The following is a 27,077-nucleotide window of genomic DNA, read 5'->3' on the forward strand; positions in this document are numbered from 1 at the left end:
GAAATTTAGAAAACAGTGCTCTTTGGAACAAGGTGACTTTTATTGATCACTTTAACACATAGCAGCAGAATATGATTAATATTTGTACAGCCACTTCAAAAATACAAACCAGTAAACAATAACCAAAGATCTTTTTCTAGTGCTTTTGATTGAGACAAGTTTTAGTGTACTCAGATGTGGTAGTTGAAGAATAGACTAACCATCAATCCAAAAACAGGAAAGCCTTTTAAATTGTTTAGTGTTACACTTCATTGAAGCTTTTTATCCACTACTAAGCATTCAGTATATTTCAGTATTATGAAAGTGGAATTATGTTTGCCTCCATTGAACGGTTATAAAAATATGTTGCTTAACTTCTTCTATTTTGGTAGATACTGTCTGAGAAATTTGCTCTGGGTTTTTTTGTTTTGTTTTGTTTCTACAGAGCAATCATTTCTGCAGAATAGATTGTGCTAAGAAAGTCTCCTTAAAACCGGGAAGTTAAAAGTACTTGGTTCAGGAGTGTTCATCATTTATATGTTTGAGTCCACATACCAAAATACTGCTTTCTAGTGTTCTCTATAAAGTTCATGTAGTGTTTAAACATTGTGCAGTTAATCTGATTGTATATGAGTTCAGAGAATGAGCTTGACTAAAACATCTGAAAAAGATTTGTGGAACATTATTTATGGCTTTGTATTTTCAAAATGGCTTAACAAATCTAAACCATGTTTAGTTGCAGTGCAAAAGCTAAGAACCAGACGCTGTGTCCCATTTGGCATTTCCATAAACTTCTGTTTATTGGTGGTGAAATCTTGCCCTTTCAGAGAGCAATTGAGAGAGGTTTAATGTAGAAATTCAGTCTTGAAGGGGGCAAGAATGGATTATGCTGGAGATGAGAAAAAGAGCCTGAAACTGCTGTGTGGCTTTTGAGGGCTTTAGACGGCTTCCTTTTAATTGCTTTTTTTTTAAATTTAGAATGTATTTTTAAGCCATTATCCAACATATATGAATCTGCTTTTCCTTATGTTGGTTCATCTAAGCTAGTTTTAAGAAGGTGATATCAGATTTCTGTATCTGCCATTTAAATACTAGTAGATTGAAGTAATCTTTTCTGTTCTTGAAATTTAGTGATTGTTAGAGCAATTACTTTTATCTGTTTTGTATATGTTATGAAATACTTTGAACAGAAAATCCTAGCGCTCTTACATTCACAACTTCACAAAAATGCTTTTGGGGCTTACATTTTCTGTAGTTGTTCCCTAACTAATTTTTTTGGTGTGCAAATAGAAATTTGAATCAGCACTTTATTCTCCAGTTTTTTAGTTATTTGAAAGAAAAATGAGCCCACTTTACCCCCTTTTCAAGGGGAAGTAAGGAAGGTGGGTGAAACAGTTAAAATATGAAATTTATAAAACCATTTCATCCAAATGTTGTTCCATATGAGAGCTTCCATTTAAGTTTCCTTTTATGAATAAAGAGGCCGAGCTTTTCTGGGTGAGGATCTTTGCTGAAACAACTACACCAGCATAGCTCTGCTGGATGTTGACAGGAGGGTTTTTTGCTGACCTAACTTGTTGAGGAGTGCAGATAATTTGAAAAAGCATTCTTCTTTCGGCATTGCTGCATCTATGCTATAGTTTTTGCATGTAAATTTTAGGTGGTGTCATTTTTAACACTCCTACTGATCATAATTACATCAAAAAAAACTTGGTAGCACAGTCTCAGCTTATGATTGCCCTTGCCATAAAAGCCAATTGTAGAAGGACTGGTCCTGAGTATCTTCACTTAGGATCATTGCTTATGCTTATGGGAGGAGGAGGGGAAAGAGGTGTTGTTTTGGTTATTAAAACATATGAACTGTTGAAAACTGTGTTTTAGTAGCATTGCAGAAAAAAGATTTGGTGGGCAGGCTTTCAAAGATGTGAATGTGTTATGCATATAGATGTGGATCATGAGGTCCAAAATATCTTGAAGTTTATTGAAAGGTTGTCTCTGATTTCTTTGCATTTTGGATGGTTGTGTGGTTGAGTACTGAGGAGTGAAAAAGCTTGCAAGCTCTTTTGGCAAAAGGAGTAAGTCTTGTGAATTTAGTTCAAAAAGCTGGCCAGCACAAAAATACTTGTTCCAAGAAAGTAGCAAGCCTAGCTTTCCTTTGATCTTAAAGATAACTCAAAACAGAAAATCCTTGAGGAGGAGAAAAAAGAAATAGAGAAGACCGTGTTAATTAGTTATTAAAGTTGAATTACTCAGGTAAGCTCATGAAGTCAAGCTATACCAAAATGAGGTCATAACAGTGCTTAAGCAGACGATCTGGTGTGTACCATTTTGTATCCCTGTGTTTGTTTAATTTCATTTGTTAAGTGCACAGATATGTGGTAGGTCTGTCGAGCTAAATCATTTTAAGCTTGTGTGTCTTTGGAGGCTCTCTTGATCAAAGGCCAGTATTTCAGCTGTTCAAATTTGAACTGACTTCGTTTTTTTTCACAGAGATGGAATTACAAAGGCAGTGTTGTATTAGCATGATTACAAGAATAAGCCCACAGATAGTAAACAGTCATAATGTGTCGCCATTACTGCACAGCAGCAAAGAGTTAAGTGTGCTTTGAGACACAAGGAATTCTGTTCTTTTAGCCACCATGGCAAATATGCTGAAAAATTCATGCCAAGATCTTAAAGTTACTTAATATAGAAGGATTGAAAAGTGGAACCCGAAGTAAAGCATGTAGTGTTTAAATTTTAAAAATGGAACGGTTATTCAATTATCATAGTTTTAGCCAAAGCTCTGTGAAGTCTGTCTTTTAGAACAAAGATGACAGTTTGATTTTGTTTTTTATCGGACAGTTCATCTTTCAGGACAAGTAAAACAATGATGCTGATGCATATTTTTCTTCACTCAGCTGCTTATTAAGGGGCTATATGAGATTGTAATGGGGCAAGGAGAAATAGTTTCTCTTGCCTGAAACAGTGCATCTTCCTCAGTACATTCAAGACCTCAGCATATCTGTATACCTGACATTCACAGAAACAAACTTTGGAAAGGAGTGATGATCTTTGGAAAATCCTCTGGGGTCTAATTTTAGTTCCCTGGAATCTTAAATTTTAAAATCCCAAACGTGCTTTGGGAAAAATAAGTGGTCTCCTTTTCATCATTCTTTCAATTTAATCTAATTTTGGCAATGCTTTTCTGGTGCCAAATTCTGCTTGGCTTGTGAATTATGATCACAACACAATCTTTGAGCCAGATCAGTAGCACTGATAGATTTAAACAAAAGAACGTTTATGTCTTTTTCTCCTGTGCCTTTTTGTCCATAGGTACTGTCTTAAGAATGATTTGTAATTTCCTGTTGATTTTAATCTGCTCAAACAATAGAGCTTGATCTTCAGGGCAGAGTAGAGGTACTTTGATATTCATACGGCTGCAAAAAAGATAAGATTTTCTTAGAGGCTCTTGATATTACCTACATTTTACTTGGTCTCTAGAAGGTGGTGCTAAGCCATCTCCTGTGCAAAGGATTTTAGTACATTATTAATGATCATTCTGTGTCTCCTCTCAGGAGTTTCATTTAGAAGATAGATGTTTGTAGCAGAACGTAAGGAAGAACTGAATGAATGCAGAGGCTGCCTTTTCAGCAGTCTTCTCTGGCTTGAGGTCAGCTATTTGCAGTACAGTCAAAAGAAGGCAAGACTTTCTTGGGTGGAGAGTCTGTAAGAAATGCTTAGCTCTGAACTGAGAATTAGACCTGCTTCAGTTGTTTCTTGAGCAGGGTTGGATGTGACCAGATCTCCCAGGGAGTGTACAAAGTCTGTCTGCATTGCTGAACAGTGCTTGCTGCTCTGTGCCCCAGTGAACTGCAAACTTGGATTTCCCAATTCATTTGAGGATCTGTGGGACTGTGGTTTACCAAAATGCCAATTGGAAAAGTCTTCGTGCCTTTTGTTCTATTTATTTTGTGTACCAGCTGAAAGTCTGTGCACTTCCTCTTACCATCATTTAATATAGCTGAAATATAAAATTGAAAATCCATTATGTTGAAAGAGCTGGTTTGACCTCACTGGTAGGAGTGCTGTTGGCTTTAACACTCTTAAATTATAACTGTGTAAAATATACATATTTGCTGTTGCCAAGCTTTTGGATGTTCAGCTTTTTTAACACTGACAAATTACAATTTATGAATTCCCATCCAGTTTTCTCATACTTTACTATATCCAAAATACAGGTGCCTCTAGAAGAAATCAGTTTTGTTTAATTCCATCCACACTACTTCACTAGGAAATAAAAAAAATTGGTGCTTAATAACAAAATCTGTTCAAAATTCTATAGATTTCCTTACACAAGGGGTTCTTGCATGACTGAAACTGTGTTACTGCAAACCTGCATGTGCTTTAGTTCCAGGGTGAAAAGTATTGAAGTGCATGCTTCACTCTGTCTAAGAAGATGAGATAAGAAATGTTCATAGAGCCAGGAGAAAAATTGTCCAACCAAAATACTTTCTATAATTTGTAACTTTTTCTACTTTGTTTCTTAACTTAATAACTTTCCTACATAATTAAATAGTTTGAACAATACTAAACCCAGTATGGAACCTCATGGTAGTCAGCTACTAAAATCTTTCTTACTATGCATAACTGCCCATTCACTCTTATTCCAGCAGTCCAAAATAATTTGAAACAGAATTTTTGTATTTGGGAAGGTAAATACTGGCCTAACAAGCATATACTGTAAGACACACTTCATGTTCATTTGTTTATTTTTCTGTGTTGAAATTTAACAGCTGTGCACATTTATGACAGGCAAAATAGTGGGTGTTGTTCTATCCCATTCTTGACCCAGCTAACATTTGTCTTGGAGAAGAGGTTACAAGTGTTGGCAAGCTACTGCATAAAACAGCTGTGCAACTTGAGAGTTTTTCTTACCTGCTTTAACTTCCAGATTCCACAGAGTTCATTGATAACATTTTCCTGACTTACGTGTAACTTCTTTGGAGTTAGGTTTTTATTCTGTGAACATTAACATTGTTTGTCTTGAAGTTATATCATTTGCACAGAATCTAAACATATGGCTCTGCCATGAGGATCTGTAGACTTTCACGTATTATTTCTTAAACACTTCAACACACTGTAAAAGTGCAGGTATGCTTTGAGTTCAGTGTTATACTAAACATCTGTATTACATTGTATAAATTGTAGTAACTTTCTTAATATTTTAGCAGGAACTGTTATTTTAACCATATTTGATATGTTTGATTAATAAAACTGCTAGCAAAAAAATGCTTACTAGGAAAAACATCTATTGAAAAGCTTCAGGAAGCAGTGGAGAAAGTGTAAGGTCAAGCATTCATATACAGATATTTTTAAACATCTGGTGTTAAAAAATCTTTGGATGTACTTGTAGATGTCTGGGTAGAAAGTCAAAAAGAGTTTGCTTAATGACTTGAAAAATGTTTCTGACTTTCAGTCTGTGGTGGCATGGATAATTTTATTGCATAGATGTGGAATAAATTCAACTTTGTTAAAAAATTCAAAGGGTAGATATCTACTGTTCAGTTCAGTATGACCAAACATTTTTATGTGGGTTAGGGTAGAAGGCCTGATGCTGTCACAGTTGAAGTTATGAAAACCCCACAAGCTCAATGGGAGTTATGTGGGCCTCTGTATAAATCTAAGTGAACTATGTTCAAAGAACAACAGGAGAATCTATTATAATATCTGCTTTTGGAGATTAGTCAGGATGACCTGGAAGGACTTTAACTGCCCCATCTATTCTTTCACTCTAAAGATAGTTGTAATATTTTTAACAGGCATATAAGGGAACATAGGATCAATTTATGGAAGAACAAACACTGAGACACAGGGATTTTTTGATTGCTATGTAAATTACTGCCAATATCTTAATTGCCCTTTTAATGCTTTGTTTAGCAAATGAGATTTCTTTCCTCAATGCATAGTACCTCAAATATGTTTTTATGATCACCAGGAGTCTTTTTTTTTTTCTTCAGCCTTTTCTAGTATTAAGCATACTATTTACAAATATACAACAACTCTAAATATGTTCTGACTTTTTTTTTAATTCAAGCCGCTACCAAAAAACATGGTGTCAAGACTATGTGAGTCCAAAAAGGTGTGTGCTGCTGCTGATATGCAGCTCCAGGTATGTTGTTTGCATTTTAGTCTCTACAGTCTATGCAGAACTTACAGAACATATTTTAATTTTTACAATTTTACCAAATTTTTATTTTAATGTAGACACGTTATCTAACTATATGCAAAATAGTGAAAATTAATTAATTTTATATTATGTATTCATGTTTGGTTTTGTGAATGTATTCTATGCCATCTGCTTAAAGCTAAATGTCTAAATTTGTAGGAAAATATCTTGCAAACTGCAGCTTTTGAAAATTATTAGTATTATTATTATCAGTATTCCCAAATGTGGTTTAAAATTGAGTTCTTAAATTAACAGAATCATCCAAGGAGAGCTTGCAGTAGAGAAAGTATCGCATACCTTCCAATCATTGAAGTGTAGCAGGACTGAGAGATACAGACCACCTTAGTGAAATCAAACCAGCTCGTTTATTTACTAGAATGTGATCTGAGCTCCTTGTCTTCTGCAGCTCCAGTATGAAAGTGGCAACTTGTTACTGCCATCAAAATTGGTGGCTGAGCTATCAGGCTGTAAGGCTTCTCTCTCACAGTGTTAAGGAGCAGTAATTAAATTCATAGACCTTTATTTTCTGTGGGAAGATGTGATTGGTCAGTCATTCCCATAAACAAACTCTCAGTGTTGCTTTTCTTTAAAGGAAGTAAAGGAAATTAGGGTTCTATCTAAAATGGGTATTTAGTTCTTTTCAGTCCTGCAACAGCAGTTCTCAGATGTAAACAGTAGCATTAGAATCCAGCCAAGTTGTTTTTTACAGTAAGAGTTTGGCTGCATTTAGTGTGCTACAAGCTTCTGCTGTGTGATTTTTTTGTGATTTCATTTTCTTCTTTGTTTTGCCTTAAGCCAGAAGCATATAATTTTTCTTTTTACACTTGACCTAGTGTTTAGGTGAGGTAATTCTCCTAGTACCTTAATAAAGGGTAGTCATTATTTTCAAGACATGGAAAGAAACAAATTAAAGGTCAGATCTTTGTAATTCTTTGCTTTGAAAAGTGCCCAAATGATTGCAGTCCTGTCTACAAACATGAGTTGCACTGGTTAACTGAAGTTGATTTAAAAGGAAAACTTAGTTAAATATTTGCAGTTTGCTCTGTGCTGTTATTTATAGTGATTTAAAACTAATCAGAATACTGGAGTGTGGACCTGTAAATGTATACGTGTCAGTTACACTAATCAAAACCAGACTTAACACTGTTTTCAGTGTATACATGTATTTTTCATTGGTTAAACTTAATGGATTTTTTTAATCACTCTTTCAATGCAGCACTGGCTGTCAGTGGCCAGTGTTGGCTGTGCAGGTATGAACTAGGAGGGTCTACCTGTGGCTATACCTCTGTGACATGAAAATAATTGCACCTTCTCTTCAGGTCTGATTTTGAAATACACACTCCTTGCTCTGAAAGATTCTCATATAGAGATAGCTGAGAATTTAGAAAGAATGTGGGCAAGAATATGATTAATTCATACAGTGAGTTTTTTGGCGGAAAGAAACAAGTCTGGATGGAAATAAAATTTATACTGAGAATGCTTAGTGGTGGACCTCTATTTGTGAAGTCCACCAACACAGAATAATTTGCCAATGTACAGACTAGTGACCACCAAAGTGATGATCAAGTGCTCTCACATGCACCCGTTCTTTTCTGGTGTGCCCATAACAGCTATATATAGATCTGACAGATTTCCTTTCAACTTTTAATACTTATTTGCTGTAATCTGTCAAGGTTTGAGACAAAATTGACAGTGTGTGGGCTAAATGGGCTTGTATACCAAGAACACTTTAAATCACAGATATATTAACGAGTGACATGGCCTCCCTGTCCTGTGGTGGGAGAGATGGCATGCTCCAGAAGTAAGTCAAGGAGGGGTCATTGCACCCCCATGGGGTGGGCTCTGCAACCCTCTTGGCGCTGTTGGCCCTCAGCTGCCCCTGGGATCTCTGTAGGTTCTGTCCTAGAGTGACTCCAGACCCCATAGCTTTAGAACTGGGGAGAGAACACCCACTTCTGGTGGCCTCATTCCTGTGGGCGCCTAATGATTGACTGGTGCTGGCAGTGATGCAGTGATTAAGCAGGCTGCTTGCCCTCAAATTACTCTTGTGTAGCTAATGTTCAACCAGTCTCAACCCATGCCAAATGACTACAATGCCACACTGAATAATATTATTCATTTCCTACTTTCAGCATCATGTTTTTGGAGATTCCAAATGTAGTACCCATAGAAGTATGCACTAATTTCAAAGAGACAGACTGGCAGAGCTATTCTGTTTATGAATTCAGAAAAAATGTCCCAGAGAAGTAGACTGCATGGAAAATACAAAGTTCATACATTCCTTTATAGAAGCATGTATTGTTACCCATGCAGATTTAAAAATATAATAATTCATTGAAGAAAAACATATATTTCAATCTGCAGATGCCAAAGTATACATGTACTACTAATGTATATACCTGAAAATGTGAATGATGACTCTAATACCTTTCCTTCAGACTTTGCAAAGAGTATATTCTATATGGACAACTAGGTGATATGTAAGCCATATTTGACCTTTAAAAGAAAGAAAAATGCTTGCAAATCTTCCAGCAGTGGGGAAGGTGCCTAAAGGTTTTTTCTGATCTGTTCAGAACATAAGTCTATTGGCATGTGAAAATAAGAAATTATACCGGTTTTTCATCATAACTATAATACCTCTGGATTTTCTTCCAGCTCACGTAATCAGTTACTCAAGAGGAAAGATAGGAGAATGCATGCATCTTCTCATGAGGCTTTTGCCATGCAGCTTGAGGCCCAGAGACTTTCAGTCAGTAGTAACTTCACTGGAATATGCATAACTGTTTACATATTAATGCTATTAAGCAGACAAGGAGCTAGAAAGAACTGGAATCAAGTGAAACTAATAGTTTCTATTAGTTAAGTAGTTAACTATATTAACTAATAATAGTTTTTGCACTGTTGGTGCAAAATAGACAGTATGAAGATAATTATTTGATGACCTTTTCATATTTTTAGGTCTTGTGGGAAATGTGTTTTACTGAACTTAGAAATCATCTTCTAGCTACTGCTTAATATCAAGTGTTAGCAATGCTTCTCGGCCGTATCACCTAAAATCCTGTGGTCCTGGGATATGTCTCCCTTTCCCATTTCAGAGGCCTGTGTAAGCACACAGAACTGTGGTTTGTGCTTATGGCTATAAAATTAATCCAAGTTTATTTTCTGGAATGGATTTTTTTTTTTTTTAAAATTGCACTGTCCAGGTGGCCTGGCTCATAGCTTGCTTCCTACGCTTTACATGTGCCAGGATCGGGGGAGAGCTTGTAGATGGCTTCAGTGACTCATTTCCCTATCACCACATTGTTCTTCAGGCAGTCCATTTCACTGGCCTTCAGCTGATGTTTCCCCACTGACTAGCTGTGAGTTGAGCTTTTGCTCCAGCTCCCTGACCACAAACTATTTGACTACAAGTTTTACTTTAGCGAAGGTCCACTGCAGTGCAGTCTCTTCCAGCTTGTGAGGAGCACTGAAGAGAAACTGCAAACAGGTCCTAACAAAGCTGGAAGATAGAAGAAAAGAGAATCAAGGCTGGGCTGAAGCAGGATGCTAAAGTCTTTTGTCAGATGCTGAAGTTCCTCAGGTTTGGCTTGTTTTTTTTTTGAGAGGAACGGGAAGTTGATGTGAAATGACTCCTACAGAGTCACAAAGGCCTAGAGTGACAGGAGAAAGTGAGTCTTCTAGGATTGCTATATCAGGTAATTTTCAGATCTATTCATGGTACTTACTGTTGGTCATATTCTCAGTCACCCTTGCTACTATAAATGCTGTAGCTTTTTTACCTGGGATTCTAGAGACCAGCTCTGAGGATGAAAAGTACAAGGAAAGGCATTGTGAGGTCTCTTTCTCTTCAAATAAGTATAAAATATTGTAGGTTTTACAATTGAGTATAGGTTTTTCTTTAGATTTTTAGTTATAATATAATGATAGAATAATATAATATAATATAATGATAGGAAATTAAAAACACACTTGCAAAGTTTGGCTTTAGAAAATAAAGTACTTCTTATTTGCCATTTGGTGCGGTGTCTTCATGGAATTATCTTCTGAACAGATATTTGCTGCCTACTCTGGGTTTGTAGATGGGTGATGTTAAGTGCTTGCATCTCTTGTTCAGTGTTGGTATCTGGGACACAAAACTTGCAATGTCATTAATGGCTGATTGTGCAAGTTTAGGTCTTACTGATCTCTTTTCTCCTTATTAGCCCCGTAGGAAGCAAGTAGGCAATTCAGAAATAGCTCCTGAAAGTCATAGCTTCTTCAGCCCTTTCGTTACAAAAAAAAAAATCAATTTTCAAATTTATCATTTGTCAACAAACACTCTCAAAGGATTTATCAAGATTCTGTATGTTAGAACACAGCTTATTCAAGTAGAAGGAATATGGTCCTTAGAAACAGTCACAATTTTGGTGAAATTTTGTGTTGTATCTAGCCCCAATAAAATAAATGCTGAATTCTGATAAATTATTAAAGAGTTCAGAATGGTTTTGTACCCAAATTTTATAATAAAGAATCTTTTCACAGGTTGAGGGGGTTGTGTTATTCAGATCACATAAAACATTCATTCTCTATGGATGGAGAATACCTCCAAGAAGCTTTTCTCCATAAAATTTCTGCATTTCGTAGTTATAATTCCTAAAACAGTGTGTTTATCTCATTGGGAATGGTATTGCAGTGTCCCTGGGAATGTGACTGGCCTGAATCTCTAGCCAAATTATTTGCTTCATCCCTTACACAAAAGCTTTTTGAGGCTCCCTGCTGTCAATTTTCCTGTGAAATGTGCCTACCACAGGATGGCCTGACCTGAACTCTTCAACTTAAATATCTGGATCCACCAAACTTCTCAAAAATATCTTACATTGCACAGCAGTGGGTGGCTCTTTTTCTGTCTTCCCTGCACTTCCACAGAATAGGAAATCTTCATATTAAAAGAAATAAATGCTGCAATTTTTTTCAGTGGTGGCACACACTGAGCCTTGGCACTGTCTTCTATCCATGCCTATTTCATGTTTGCTGTTAAAGTGCCAGATACTCTGCTTTGCTGTCTTTGCTTGAAAAGTCTTTTTATTGATGCTGCTTCCCTGATCTTCAAACACCTCAGGAAGTTAAGTCGTGCACCTGTGTTCTGCTGTAGTTCACATGCTTCTGCACAAAAATTGCCACTCAAATAACTTTTAGTCATTTTATTAAATCTATTTTAAAATACTCTTTTTGAAAAGGGGACTCACTGGAGGGCTTTAGGGACAGGTCTTAATTTTATTTAAAAATGCAGGTGATTTAGTACTTCCAGTGTTCTCAGTGACCTAAACACAGATTTATGATAGGTCATGATGGTGGTTGTTGTGCTTCAAAAACCTGTTTTTCTCCTTGCGTGTTATACTAAAAATAGAAGATTTTCAAAACCATACATATTTAAATTCTTCCCTCTCCCTATTCTCTCTCTCTCTCCTTTCTTATTTGTCTTTTTTGGTTGTCACATGCCAATGCCATGTGCCAAAGACAAACATGTATTTTATCTCTTCAGGTATTTTATGCTGCCTTGGACCAAATCTACCATGGGAAACATCCTTTAGAAAAGTCAACCACAGAAATTCTAAAGGAAACACAGGAGAAAATTTATGGATTGCCATATGTACCTAATACAGTGAGTAGAAACATACTGACTGTATAAGCTATACCTTTTCTTTGACAGCATATTAATACCCCTACCTCTCCCTACCCCTTGCCCTGCAGACTCACGTGCTTATTACTGTATTTTTATGTTAAAAGAGTTTTCTTTCTTTCAGCCACTTTATCCAGAGAGTAGGGTGTTGGAAATTTTCAGCTAAAAATCAAAATTTAATTAATGTACCCGGTTTTGTACAGGTGTAGGCTTGTCATGCTGAACTTGATTACTTTTTCTTCTTACTAAGGAAGGCACTGGAAACAATACATTAGAAAGAGGGTTTATTCTAGTTTTGCAAAGAACTGTTTGTAAAAGGCAACACTGTGCTGCATGTTGGTGTTTGTATACTGTCAGCATCAGCATGTGAGAGCAAGTCAGTGTGAAGCAGGACTTGGAAGTGAGTTTTTCTCGCTGTACTGCTGTGACCTTTGGCACGTCACTTATTTATTCTTTCATGTGGTATCTGAAAGTATTAAAGCCTTGAGTTCTACTGAGCTACGTAATTTTGATCTTCATTATGACTAATCGTGCATTTGTTCTGTGTTTCATGAGACATCCAAAGGTGCAGTTTGCATAGATGATAGTCTATGGGATTTCCTCAGCTGTCTGGAGCTGAATTCCCAGCTGGAGCATGGCCTGAATCACTGTTGGACACTTTGGTCAGAATACCCAGATCCTTTCTCTGCTTTCTGCTTCTTAGAAAATGTACTTTCCGCCTTAGCAAAACTGTGACTTTTGCTCTCTGAGAAGGGTACCAGGAGATCTATGCTTCAGTGCTTTCCTCATTGAAAATGTGCTACCTCTTCTGGCCTGGAAGTAGAAGCAAGATGTCTTCAGAGTACAATGTCTGACTTAGCATTTTTACACATGTTGTTTTACACCATTCCTCCGCAGGTGTTAGTTATCCAGTGAACGGAACAGTTCCTTGCTTTGAAAGTTACCCTGCGTTTTTTGTTCCATTTAAAATATTTTTTTATTTAGCTGTTACCTTCAGAAGAATGTAACATCTTGTAATGAACATAGCCTCAGTATGAAGAGAGTCAGCAAGTTTTGGCCTGGAACTTTATCCCAGCAAAATGCACTGTGAACTTTTGAATTATCAGAAAGTCTATGTTCTTTACATTTATTGAATGTAGAATTAGTGTGTCTAGTCAAGAACTGTAATATGATTTCAATTTCAGTAAAACTTAGTGAAAAATTACATTAGGAGAACGTTAACACTCTGTAGAGTAATTAATGCCTGTAATTTGGCTTGCTGCCCTTTGCTGCTCTTTCTTCCAAACTTAAGATATGTCTTCAGTTTAATATGTAGTCCAGATTAAAAAAAACAAAAACTTTTACTTCAAGACTTTTTTTTTTTAAAGTGAAGAAAGTATATTCCTTCCTTTAATTTAATTTCAGAGCTAGACATTGAAATATAGTAAGAGAGACCAGCTTTTATTTTCATCTGTTATTTGGCTAGCTACATATATGGCTGTCAGAGAAAACAAAGTATTTTGATTATTTGAATTTTATCTGCTTTCTGTAGGTTTAGATTCCATTATGAATTGCTAAGTCAGGTTTGCATATATTAAATTAGTGGTGTTGGGTAGAAGTAATTGTTGCTCAGTCAAGATCTTAACTGCATTGATGTGATTTTCTGTAGTAGCACTGTCAGGACTGCACAAGCATCCATTATTATCTCCTCCTGATAAACCTTAATTCTCTCTTACTGCTCTTGACAGGCAAGTAAACTTACTAAATATCCTCTGAATGTACTTGGGCTTCAATCTCATTGTGCAGCCTTATTTTCTGAAGTAGAGCCACAGGCTATATCTTCAGCAGATGAATTTCTGTTTTTCTAAGGCACAGCTCAGATAATAGGTCAATTTGTATGCATCTCTGTTATAGTACTTTCAAAATGAGGCACATAAACTATACCTAATAAGTAATTCTGCTGTACCTATGTGGTGATACCTATTTTAAGGTAAACCAAAGCATAATCCTCAGCAAATATCATGTCTTATTGTGCCAACAGTAGGAAGAATAGTGGGAAGAAAATCCTGTCAAAGTCTGTATTTGCCATTCAGATAGGTTTTACAGGGATTGGGACAGCTGGCACTGCATGCAGCAGTATTTACATTGGCTGCGTTGACATAGACGGTCACAGAAGCTCGTGCCACATGCAAGGCAGAAAGGAGGAATGGAGCAGACTGTAGACAGATGGAAGCACAGAGAAACAGCACTCCATGAGACTTTGTGTTCCTGAAGAATGCAAATCTCCTTTTCTGGCTGGACATTGCTTATCAGTTCAAAAGTACACAGGGTTTGCTGCTGGCTCCTGGAGGATGAAATTCCACTGGGATTTCTTTGCTCTATTACCGAATCCAGAAGCTGACAACTGCCAGGCAGGGGGCAAGGAAATGTATCTGCCTGTTTTTGTAGCGTCTGGCAGTTTTGTTGCCAGAGGAGGTTTGTGTTACTGAGTTTGTAAAATGAATAGGTTTTGCACAGGCTGGATTCTTGATCCTTGTGATGCCTTTAAAAATCAATTAATCTTCTTTTTGACTGTTTAAAGCAAGATAAACCAAATAATAATGACAACACATTTTCCTTCAATTTCTCCTGAATGTACTTGGTGTCAAAATCTGTGCACTGTGGGGAATTCAGTTTTTGCTCCAAACTTTTCTTCAAATCATAACTTATTTCTCATCTCTTTTGAAGCCAGTTTCCATTTACTCTGGCCTGCCTTGCAATTGATAACACTGTCTGCTTTTAGAGCATCTCCCTTGGTCTCTTCTATCTTAGTCTCCAGGATGCCCAGAGAGACTTTTAAAAAGTATCAGGTGACCCTTTGATCAACCTGAGACGTGATCAAAGTTTTTCCCCACAATCTGTTGCTTCGTCTCCTGCCTGTCCCCCACGTTCAGACTTGAAAACTACTTTCCTTTGAGACACTCATCAAAACTTAATGATATGCCATTGTTAGTCCAGTGCCAAGCATAATAATTCCTATCCCCTGCTGTGGATTTTGGTTCAATATCGTAACAAAAAATGAGACACAGGGTAAACAGGCTCTGCAGTGATACTGTAGAGATATTGTAGTAGGTATTGGAGATTGTAGCCTCCTGCAGTTACAGGAAAGAGCTCCCAGTAATGAAGTGGTTTTACAAGAAATGCCAGCTGCCCAAATCATCATACTTGAATTTTCTTTGTGAAATATGGAATTAGTTTGAAATACTGATTCTTATTTTCAAAAAATTATTATGGGCTTATGTATTAATTGTCTGTCTGTCATAGCAACCTTTCTTCATTCTAATATGGAAATTTGGTGGGAGATTCTAGTTTGACCTGTGATTGTGAGGAAAAAGAGTGAGGCATGGTAAATCTGCGGGGTTTTTTCAGATCACTGCCAAATAGTCCCTTTTTGCATTTTTTTTAAATTACGTGGTCTTCCGGTAAGCTTTTCTTCCAGAAACAGCATAATTTCTTGTGTGGTACTTGAATACAAAGTGCAATGTTGGAATTAACCCACACACATCATTATAATTATGTTTGATAGGAGGGAACATGTTGGTATGTAGGGAGCCTTTTGATATTTTTTGGAACACTGAATAATTTACTATATACCTTTTTGCTGTAGCATGTTAAGTACATATTAGTTCAGAGGGTCCACCTTTACTGGTGACCTAAATTTTACATCAGGTTACAGGTTTAATTAGGCTTATATACTTTTGTCCAGAGTGCAGGTTTCTTTGGCAGCATGAGAACTTCTTAATGGCCTATAGTTGCTAGTGGTTGGAGAGACCGAAACACCTGTGAGACCAAATATGTTAGCCAGCCAAGTTTGCCAAGACAAAACAAGGAAGGTATTGTTATAGACACCTAGAGGGAAGAAGTGTATGAAAAATGGTGTATCACCGATGTGGTTGTTAGTCTTTCTTCTTCCTGCAGCTGAGGGGACTCTGCCCAGACAGGGATCCTGACCTTGGAAGGCTCCACCTAGGTCCTTGTCTTAACTTGCTGGGATTGTGTTTGTCATGTTCCTGACAAAGGAAATCAATGGATGAGATGCAACCTAACATTTGGAGTGCTTGCTCGGGGAGGCTGTCAGGCCCTACAGGAAGATGTGGCTTGCCATGGGTCCTGAGAACACAAGGATTTCATTAACAGGGCACATATAAAGGCATCTGGGAGGCTGGTCCTCCTGAAGAGGAGTTGGTGTCACTAGACAGAGAGAACTAGCTTCTCTGCAGAGAAAAAATAGTTTCTGCATCACACATTGCCACCATATGCCCAAGCTCCCTTTTTCTTTTGTGGAAGAACGCCTGAGAGCAAAAGAGCAGCTGTATGCCTTTCTTTCCTTCCTAGGAGCCTTTTCTTAGAAGTTTGAAGGTGACCTGACCTCATGCTTGGTTGTGTTAGCTAAGCCAGAGGCCAAAAATGGAGACAGTGTGTTTTCTGAAATTCTGTGTCGCAGTCTTGTACTGATCATGATCGCGGTCAGCAGTGCTGCCCCAGTGAAGAGGAGAGTATAGTTTTTAACAGACCTATTCCTCAGCCTACTGAGGGCTAGCTGGCAGTTTGAGTGAAGTATCTTGTTACTGAATCTGCCACCTGTGTTGTTGTGGCATCTTTTGTCTTAGGATTTCTTGTTAGGTCTTCAGAATGACTGCTAGTGTGTAGTTGTAACTCCGGTCCTGTGTAACATTTCATGTGAATATCAGTAACACCATATAGAAAGAATAAATCGTCAGACTGGGCAAGCAATGAGGCAGCGGTCTTAAAATAAATAAGTGATAACCCTTAGCCTCTGAAGGTAACAGTGGTTTTGAATTCTGAAAACTTTACTCAAGTGGTGAACATCAATCTTGAGATTATTGGTAAGGAAGCCTAAGTAGTGGCTGCCTATTAACTGTGATTTCACTTCAGATTTATTTTATCTAAAATCTGGTCAAATTTTTCTTAGATTTATTAAGTTAAACTAATGTAACCATAGAACCTAAGCAAAACTAAAAGCTAGGTTAAAGGAAATGAAAACGAATAGCTAGAAGGTAGAATTGGTGCTGTTGGCAATGAGCTTTCAAATGACCAATACTGGGGTGAGGATGAGGGAATAAAATTTATGGTGATAATCAATAAGATGCTGAAAAGAACTGAGTGGGATAAAAAGCCTGTACATTTGAATATCTGAGAAAAGGAGGTTATTAGAAAAGTAGAAGCCATATAAAAGTGTGGAAAAAAAAATGTCAATAATGATTAAAAACAATGCATCAGAAAGAGGAAGGCTGCCAGGTATTTTCTGGAACTGGAAAATAGCTAAGCATGATGATTCAAAAGACATTATGGAGTTATCAGAGAGACTGAACAAAAGACACAAACTATCCTGATGCAAAAAAGATTTGGTAATAAGGGACCAAGCTCTTTACAAACCTTATTAAGATCATAAAAAATAGAAATAATGATATGATAATAGAGATAATTACTGAAAGAATATGAGAATTCAGAACAAAAAAGGCTAGAAATGCTGAGTTGCAAAATGCAAGTAGTGAAGGTAACGAAGTTCCATAACTACTGAAGAAGTGAGAAGAGAGTGGGAGAGAGAACAATAACAAATGTCAGAGAAAGCAGAAATATTCCCTACCTCTGCCTCAATGTTTTTAAAAAATAAGTGAATTTTGATTAGGTAAGTAATGCATATAATTTTTGTGATGGATGGAAATACATCTGAGATTAAGGAATGAAAGAATATCCTGACTACTCTTATGAAGGGAGGAGAATTTGGGAACTGTAGACTAATCGTTCAGACTTTGTCACTCAGGAAGTAGTAGAACCAATTATTAAGCTGCTCATAAGCACCTTGAGAACAATCAAGTGAGCAAAATAACCATGGTTTTGTTAAGAACTATCTGAGATGGAAAAATCCCTTTCTCTTAAGAAACTGGTTGAATTTGGGAATAGGAAGGAAGTGGTTGATAGCGTAATTTTAAACTTAGCAAGCTGACACTTGCAAATCATAATTCTACAAGCAAACTGTGGAGTTATGGCTGAGACAACACGTAGAAGACAGGCTGACAGAGCAGGTGAAGTCTTAGTTTCAGACAGTGAAGTCACCAGGGGTCTGTCCAGGAATTACTGCAGTTCTGTAGTTTTGGTAATGATTTGGATGAGAATTTATTTATAATATTTATAGAAGCTCCTTCAGTTGACAAAAATTGCAGAATTAATGAAAAGTAGAATTTAAATGATCCAAAGAATTTGGATTTCACTGGGCAACGATCTACAGCAGCAGAGTGTTTAGAGATAGAAGAAATGAAGCACTTTTAAGGAAGTAAGATCCAAAGTAGTTGGATCACTGTGTCATAAGTCAGGCAAGTGGGCAGAAGACCAGCTTGGCTGAACAGGGAACTCCTTGTGGAACTCGGGAGGAAAAAGCTGTATGATCTCTGGAAGCAAGACCAGGTTTCGGAAGAAGAGTACAGAGCTGCGGCTCATTTATGCAGGGAGAAGACACACAAGGCCAAATCGCAGTTAGAGTTGAAACTGGCCAATGTTGTTTCAGATAACAAGAAGGGCTTTTTAAAGTATGTTAATAGCAAGAGGAAGTCTAAAGAAAACATTGGACCAATACTTGTTGAAGATGGTCATCTGATTAATAGGAATGAAGAAAAAGCAGAGGCATTCAATGTGTTTTTTGCCTCAGTCTTTAATAATACTGATAGACCTTGGGCTGCCCAGTCCCCTGAGTCAGAGGACCAGGAGTGTGGCAACAGTGACTTTCTATTTGTGGACACTGAAATTGTAAGGAACCAGCTGTATCAGCTGAATGAGTCCATGGGGCCTGATGGGATTCATCTCAGAGTTCTGAAGGAGCTAGTGGATGTTATGGCAGGTTGCTTCTCTATCGTCTACCAAAGGTCTTGTGAGTCTGGGAAGGTCCCTGCTGATTGGGAGATAACCAGTGTTCTTCCAATTTACAAAAAAGGTGTTAGGGAAGACCCAGGTAACTACAGACCTGTTAGTCTAACCTCAGTTGCTGGAAAACTTATGGAGAAGATCATACTGGGTACTATTGAAAGGTGTTTAAAGAATAATGCAATTGTCAAGCACAGTCAGCGTGGATTCACAAAGGGAAAGTCCTGTTTAACTAATTGGATATCCTTCTATGATAAGGTCACCCGCCTCATGGATGAAAGGAAGGCAGTGAAAATAAATTTTTCTGGATTTTAGTTAGGCTTTTGATACTGTCCCTCACAGCATCCTTCTGGACAAGTTGTCCAACTGTGGGATGAGTGGATTCACAGTGTGCTGGGTGAAGAACTGGCTGAAGGGCAGGGCTGAAAGGGTTGTAGTGAATGGGGCTACATCTGGCTGGCAACTGGTCACCAGTAGTGTTCCTTTAGGGTTCAATTCTAAAACCAGTTCTGTTCAATATATTTATCCATGATCTGATGCAGGAATTGAATGTACCATTAGCAAGTGTGCTGATGATGCCAAACTGGGAGATGCCGTTGACTCTTTTGAGGGACATAAGGCCTTGTAGGGGGATCTAGATAGATTGGAGCATTGGGCTGTGATTAACAGGATGAAATTTAACAAGTCAGAATGCTGGATCCTGCACCTAGGATGGAGTAATGTCAGGCACAGGTGTAAACTGGGAGAGGAGTGTCTGGAGAGCAGCCCTGCAGAAAGGGATCTGGGGTTGCTGGTCGACAGCAGGCTCAACAGGAGCTGTGAGCAGTGTGCCCTGGCAGCCACGAGGGCAAACTGCATCCTGGAGTGCTTCAAATGTGTAGACGTGGTGCTTAGGGACATGGTTTAGTGGTGGACTTGTCAATGCTAGGTTTACAGTTGGACTTGATCTTAAATGTCTTTTCCAACCTAAATGATTCTATGATTCTAAACACAGCATAGCCAGATGGTCAAAAGAGGGGATTATCCCGCTGTATCCAGCACTGGTGCAGCCTCACCTTGAGCACTGTGTGCGGTTCTGGGCCCCACAATTTAAGAAGGATGAGAAGGTCCTTGAATGTGTCCAGAGGAGGGCAACAAAGCTGGTGAAAGGGCTGGAAGAAATGTGCTATGAGGAGCGGCTAAGGACTTTGGGCTTGTCTAGTTTGGAGAAAAGGAGGCTGAGGGACGACCTCATTGTTCTCTACAGCTTCCTGAGGAGGGGAAGTGGAGCGGGAGGTGCTGAGCTCTTCTCCCTGGGATCCAGTGATAGGATGCATGGGAATGGTTCAAGGCTTCACCAGGGGAGGTTCAGACTGGACATTAGGAAGCATTTCTTTACTGAGAAGGTCGTCAGACACTGGAACAGGCTTCCTAGAGAGCTGGTCAATGCCCCAAGGCTGTGAGTATTAAGAGGCATTTGGACAGTGCCCTTAATAACATGCTTTCACTTTTGGTTAGCCCTGAATTGGTCAGACAGTTGGACTAGATGATCATTGCAGGTCTCTTCCAACTGAAATAGTCTAGTCTATTCTCGTTAGGAATTACATTAGGGAAAAGCAATTAAATCCACATGTATTTAAAGAACAGTAAATGCCTAAAGAGTGTGTTTTTATTTATGGGAAGCTGTTAAGGAAAATGATTTTTTTTTTTTTTTAATGTATTTTAGTATTTGGTGTTGGGGACTTAGCAGTGGGTAGTGTTGTGTCCTGTAGTAGGAGTCTGCCTCTTAAAAAGATGTAGAAAAACTAGAAGAAATACAAAGAAGAGGTTTTGGAAAGATAATAGGTTTGGAAACATGACCTGTGAGGAAAGTTGAGGAAATTGAGTTTATTCGGCTAGCAAAGAGAAAATTATGTGGGCTCACATAAGTATGTTCTGGTATTGAAAACCTTTATAAAAAAATATAATTGGAATTGAGGCTGTGATCATTTGTTTCTTATGAATGAGCAGATAGTAGGAGGGAAAAATGTTTTAATTTACAGCAAATGTGATTATGGTTAGTACCTAACCTTTTAAACTCTTGTCGATCTTTTCCCTCGTTTGTTGAAGAGGGAAGGAGCACCCAGTAGGTCTAGGATCTCCCTTTTAAACAAACCGCTGTTGTAGATGAGAGACATAAATTTCATAGTAAAGGGAGAGAGCCTTCATAGAAGATTTGCTTTTCCACTTTTTCTCTCTCTCCGGTTACTTAGAGGCACTGATGTTGCTCATATTCCACCTTTTGCAGTGTTTTGAAGTGAGATGAAGTCATATGTCATTACTCAACCTCTTGAAGTTTGTGTAACCCCTTCAAAGTAATTTTTTACCTTGCTGTGTTGGAAACCAAAGTTGTTTACACAAAGTGCAGATCCCTAGAGTAGTTTTCATATGAGCCTTCTTAAAAGTATACTATAAAGTCAAGTTAAAGAGTCTGAGTCTGAGGAAAAGATTAATAGAGGAGTGCACAGTGAGCTCTGGGGAAGTGATAGTTCTATAAATAATTAATAGCTAAAAGCCATTTCAAAAAGATTGGTGCCCTGCTGAGGTCAGTATTAAAGTAGATGCTGGGACTTTCAAAAGCTCTTAAAGTCACCCTTCAAGGTTTGTTTAGGTTTATGTCTTTCTGGAGTTGAGTTCATTTTATGATAAAGAAAACGCTGGTAGCAAATACTGTAAAGATTTGTTTTCCAGTGGTAATATGACACTATTCACTGTGCAACTATCTACAGCAGCAGAGTGTTTACAGATATAAGATATGAAGCACTTTTAAGGAATTTCTTTTTGCAAGTGTTAGCCCCATGAAACTCAAACATGCCTTAGCGATAGTATTTACCGTGTAATAGAGCATTTTAAGGAACAGTACAGGAAGTAGCTGCATACATATCATGGTACTATTTTGAAATAGCTGTATGTGCTTTACATAGATCTCACATGTCCTTTTTTTCCCCCAGGATTGCAGTACTGGAGCTATATTGAATAGTGATCAACATAACTGAACATATCATTGCCATAAACACAGGCTAGAGGGCCAGAGATTAAATGCTCTTCAAATGTAGTGGGAGATTGTCCTTTCTATGAAAAACTTGCAGTCAAAACAGAAGAGAACGACAGAGGAACTATTATCACCCTGTGTAACAAGCAGTTAGACGGAGAGGGGGAAGAAAAGTAGTTTCTTCAAGTTCATACTGCAGTTTGTGGCAGATTTAGGATTAGAGTCATGATCCCCTAAATCCCTGTCTGGAATGGCTCTTACAAAAGATAGTATATGAGCATTACAGTAAAATAGCAACTATTTCATCTTCCAGTGTAGGTACAGAAGATTTACATGATTAAGTTGTACTGGCAAATCTGTTTTGCAGTTAGAGTGTTGCTTAAGATATTTCTTGGTTTTTGTAATAGCTTATCTTAAGGAGTATTCATGGTGTTTGTTTTAAAAGAATAGATCAATACTTAAAATTAGGTTTAATTGGTGAAGTAGAATAAAACCCTTGGGCTTCATTATGAGTCTGTACCCAAAGGAAACCGTGACAATCTGATTCTAGTTATCTCAGTCTTACGAATCTTTAAACCTTAGGCAGTAATAGAAATTATTAATAGGTAATAGAATGGTGCGTGTGTGTTGCATGTGTATGTATATGTGTTTAGAGTTATGTGTTATAACATGAAGGACTTGTCTGGAAATTGATTGCATATTTCCTATGTTTTACTTTAAAAAGTAGTATAATGTTTACAAGTAACACTGTCTCTCAATGTGTCCAAATAAGGTCAGTCAAAGCACACAATATAGAGTCAATTTTCATATCTCTGTGTCTTTTAATCCAAGTTTTAAGGGTTGTGGAGCAATGCAGATCATACATGCAGCTTTTCTGATGTCAGTATTCTTTATCTCCCAGGTTCCCCTTCCCTCAGTCCCTTTGTGGGGAGGAGAGAAGAGGGTGAAGAGTAAATAGTTTTAAATGATTTTGCTATAAGCAACTGAAATGGATTAATAGTTTATAAATAAAAATGAAATATTTTTCTTTAATTTAAGTAATTCAAGGACCATATGGTACCTATCTAGAATCACCTAAGTGGTTAATTGCATGTTAAATTCCTTTCCTCTTCCCTAGTGTAAACAACTGCAAAAATATTTACATTCCCTGCTTTGCTAGATTTATTTATCATTTTCTAATAAAAACACAGAAGTGTTATAAATTGAAATCGTAATCTCTTGCTTGACTAGCTTTCTAAAATGTCAGCCATGTCTCTGGGTTGGTTTACTTTGTGCACTCTCCCACTCCTAACACAGAAATGCAAGACACTGAAAAGCTGAAGAGTATTGACGTTCAGCAAGTTAGGGGCACAGCACAAGATGTGGTTTCGTGAAATTAGCTTTCTGTTATTCTAAACAAGATTAGAAACTGCAGCAAAGGAAGTGGCTTTAAACTTCTTTATTGGATTTTCTTATTATTGTGAAACTCCAGAATGATGATGATGTAATTCTGTAAAACCTAGAGGGTCTCAGGCCAAAAGTACAGAAAGTAAGTTAACCGAGCAAGCGGCTGCATACCTATGGAGAGCGTTGTTTCTGCCAGTCAGTGAGTGCTCTAGCTGTTCCCCAGAGGCAGCTACTGGCACAGTTTGCAAACGCTGCACTCCAAAACTCATTAAACTCTTTCTTCAAGTGAGAATGAATTGAGGACGTCTTCAAAGCACACTGTAGACTTATGTAACAAGCTAATACAATAAGGAAAAAAATTCTGTGATTTGTTTCAGAACAAAACAGTGAGTTCTTTAAGCTGCAAAATGAATGTGAAAATCCTTTTCTTGTTTCATAAAGTAAATGAGTAGTTTAAACAGAAAAGTGGGAGAATAAATTCTGCTATGTGACAGTTTGGCCTCTCCAAAATGAGCGCATCCAGCAGCAGAGCTTGAGCTTCGGAGCTGGCAGCCACAGCCTGGGCTTCTGCTAGCAGTGCTGGGTTCCTTGCTCCCATTGCTGTGCAGGGGCAAGAAAAAAAGAGGAGTCTTACCAGGAAGCTTCTCAGCTTGTCTAACTGTTTTTTGGGAATGGGAGCATAGAAGAGGTTTGGAGAAGGGCATTTGATTCAAGTAGATTAGCACACTAATTCTGGGAGTCACTGTAATGAATGAATGAGACTGAAATTTTCTGTACGTCCTGACTGGATGTTGTTGCTGTGAAATCTGTTGAGTATCTTCCTTGCATTTTGAGAAAAGGGAAGTTCAAGATCAATCTGGGACAAAATATGGGTGTGAAGAGTGTGAAAATGCAAAGGAAAAAAAGTGAGACCAGATTTCCTGGTCATTACATAATACATTTTTTTCTTTTGCTAAAAGCACTTTTTCCTTCTGTTATTTTAAAATCATGTCTGCGCAGCTAGTACATCAGAACGGGAAACTTGCTAAGCTAAATGTGGAGCATCCCTCCAATCTGCACCCCCCAGTAAATTTACCATTTTTCTGTGCTGAAAAGTGGCTTTTTCGTTCTTGACCAGTAACCTGCAGCTCTTTACGCCACATCTCCAGCTCCTGCTGTATGGATGGCTGACACAGTGCCAAGAAAACACAACCTGTGCTAAGTTTCAGTGTGCTTGTTTGCATACCAGAGTGGTGGTGTCCTGGAGTTCCACTAGATAAACCTTGGTCTCAGCAGAGGGAAGTAGCCTGTTCTGATTTCCATGCTAATCACTGTTCTGTTCCTGCACCCAGGTTATGAGAGCCTGGAGCTTCTTCATGACTCTCAGGAGTTTTCCACGCGTGCTTATAGCTAAATTCAAGGGCATTAGGAGCAATAATTTCTAGTGCCAGACCAGGGGTTCTCCACCCAGGAGCCCCTGAAGGAGGTAAGTTGGCTGCTCCTCTATTGGGTTTCCTGCCAGAATAAGAATTTAATTAAGAAGGAGGAGGGCACCAAGTATCATCTCCATCAAATATTGTTCCTCGTGGAAACTATTCAACAACTTGCTCATTGATATAATTACTGTAGCACGCATTTTGTAATTAGAAGACTTAAATGGCGAAAATACTTTTCTTAATTTAGTGTTGGGTCTTTTCAGGTTCTCACTTGTGGTTTTTGTCTTAAGATGCAAAGCAAAATGGACTTAAATATACTTTGAAGTAACTGAAGTCACAGCAGAAACTGTTGGAAGAGCATTTTGAATAGTCCAAGCACTAGTCAAGAATTTCTGTAGGATATTTTTTTTCTTTCCAAAAGGTATAGTAGGATTTTGTAGCGCTGATTCCATGTAATTAGTGGAGCTCCATGGTACAGTGACTACCCACACTCAAACAAAAGCTAAGTTAGTATATATTAAGTTACTTATAGTTTTTTTTCTTTCAGTTTTGTCTTTTTAGAATCACATCTAAATTTTTATATCAGATTATTTTTGTCATAATCTTAACAGTTCTAAATTTAGAATTCAAATAATTGAATCCTAAATTAGCTTATGTAGTCTTCAAAACAGTTTAGTTTAACTGATCCTACCATATTGTTTAAATGGATGAAGTGGCTTAACTTTTAAATAGAAGTTGTAGTAAATGATTCAAATTTCTCCTAGAGCAGTAGTCCTATCCTCTCCAAAGATAACAGGATAAATGCTTCTGTCCTCTGACTACAAAGGAAGCCTATGTGACTAGTTTGGGCAAAACCCCTAGGTTAAGGTAGCTAAAGTAAAATGAATTGAATCTTACCCTCAAGAATGTATCCTACAAGGACTTTTAAAAAAAGGTGCAAGTATACCAAAGTATCAGTGAGCTATTTTTGTTTGTTACAGGGTGGGATGGAAGGCCATTGCATGTGGAATTTTGGAAGTACTTAGGACCTGGGTTATAAGAAAAGGTTGATAGTGTTGGTGGGAAAAAGGCCCCTTCAGTAGTAAACTGCAGTGGATCAGTCACACACCTTTCTTTAGTCTGTTGTGTTGGATAAAAAGCAGGCATGAACATGACCTGTGGATGGCATATTATCATAACCCATGGGCTATGCTGTAAAATGCACTGTTTTATAAACTCCTGGAATGGGTTCATGGAACTTTTTTGAAGTAGGTGATTACTCAGAGTCTTCATTAACTTTTTAGCTGCTTCCCAAAAATACAACATTTAATAAGGAGAGTGCCCTAGTTCTACATGTCTAGCCTTTATGCTTTCCAAAAGGGAAATTGATATGTCTTTTTTTTAATATGGAGAAATCATTCAGCATCAGAAATGACACAAGAAATCGAGTAATTTTGGATCTATAGCTAATTTTATTAAAATGGAGTTTTCTGTAAAAAGGTGAACCATTTAGTTTTACATATATTTACAGTGATGCGTTAATTTTTTATTGATCACAGAACTTTTTAAAGGAGTATTAGCCTATGTGTTCTTGGGCTTTTTGAACGTTTTATTGCCTAGACCAGAATCTCATCTGTATAAAATAGGAAGAGTTTTTTAATGCAGGCAGGTAGCTCCTTGTCAGTTAGGGTAGAGGATGTGTCTTAATGTTTAAATATCTGTTTACAGGTAGCAAAGTCCAGTTTTGGAAAGTTAATTGCTAGTTAACAGCATAGAAGCAGAAAATATATCTGAGTAATGTAATAGGTAATGGGTAGTGGTGAAAGACTGGGAATTCCTGATCAGAAACTTTGGGTGAGGACTGAGAAAAAAGTAGTGACAGAGAATGATGACATGCTAGAGTTATTCATACTTCAGAGTGGGGAAAATCTGTACTGGTTAGAAAAGAAAAAATAAAATAGAATATAGGCTTCAAACTGCACTAGGGAATAGCAGTGTTTGCAATCAGATTTCCTTGACTGCTCTTTGCAATATGAAAACAATCTTAGTTGCAGCATGCTTTTGAGAATGGTAGTCATCTTATATAACTTGAGCTATCTAAAAGTATGTTTTTTACATACTCCAGTGAAGGAAGAGTGAGTTACCTATACCTTAGGCATCCATCTTAAGATGGATTGACTCATTCGCTATTTTTGTTTCCTTTTTTTGGATACTGTCCTGCTGCCAATGAGTTTTTGAATTCTCAACTTCATCATATTTGAGAGCTTCCCCAAATGCAAGGAGAGAGATGAGCAGAGTCTTTCCTTGGTCTTTCAATATAATTTCCTTTTCCCTTTTGAAAGGAAGCAGTGTAAAGATGAGGTCAAACAAAATGTCTTCTATTTGAACAGAGGGTACTGAAGCCTGGTTTAGGTGCAGACTCTGAAACAAGCTTTTGGTCTTGGACAGGTTTCTGAGAAGATGTTCTTTTCTCCTTGCTTACTGGTGATAGATAGTTTCAACAAACCTGATGAATGGAATAGCTGATCATCCTGGAATTGAAGA

At 37.7% G+C, this 27,077-nt stretch overlaps 1 protein-coding gene across 1 annotated transcript in view; it reads left to right on the top strand.

Moving 5' to 3' along the window:
• MIPEP (mitochondrial intermediate peptidase) overlaps nucleotides 1-27,077 on the top strand; it is a gene marked incomplete at both ends in the record, with an annotated part of 79,868 nt that overhangs the window by 41,376 nt on the left and 11,415 nt on the right. The window contains 2 exons of the mRNA XM_082005750.1: nucleotides 6,056-6,130; nucleotides 11,709-11,828. Coding sequence (XP_081861876.1) covers nucleotides 6,056-6,130; nucleotides 11,709-11,828 — 195 coding nt within the window. The remainder of the gene's footprint in view (nucleotides 1-6,055; nucleotides 6,131-11,708; nucleotides 11,829-27,077) is intronic.

This window comes from Phaethon aethereus, assembly GCF_964289735.1.
Source record: "Phaethon aethereus genome assembly, chromosome: 1".
Classification (NCBI taxonomy): domain Eukaryota; kingdom Metazoa; phylum Chordata; class Aves; order Phaethontiformes; family Phaethontidae; genus Phaethon; species Phaethon aethereus.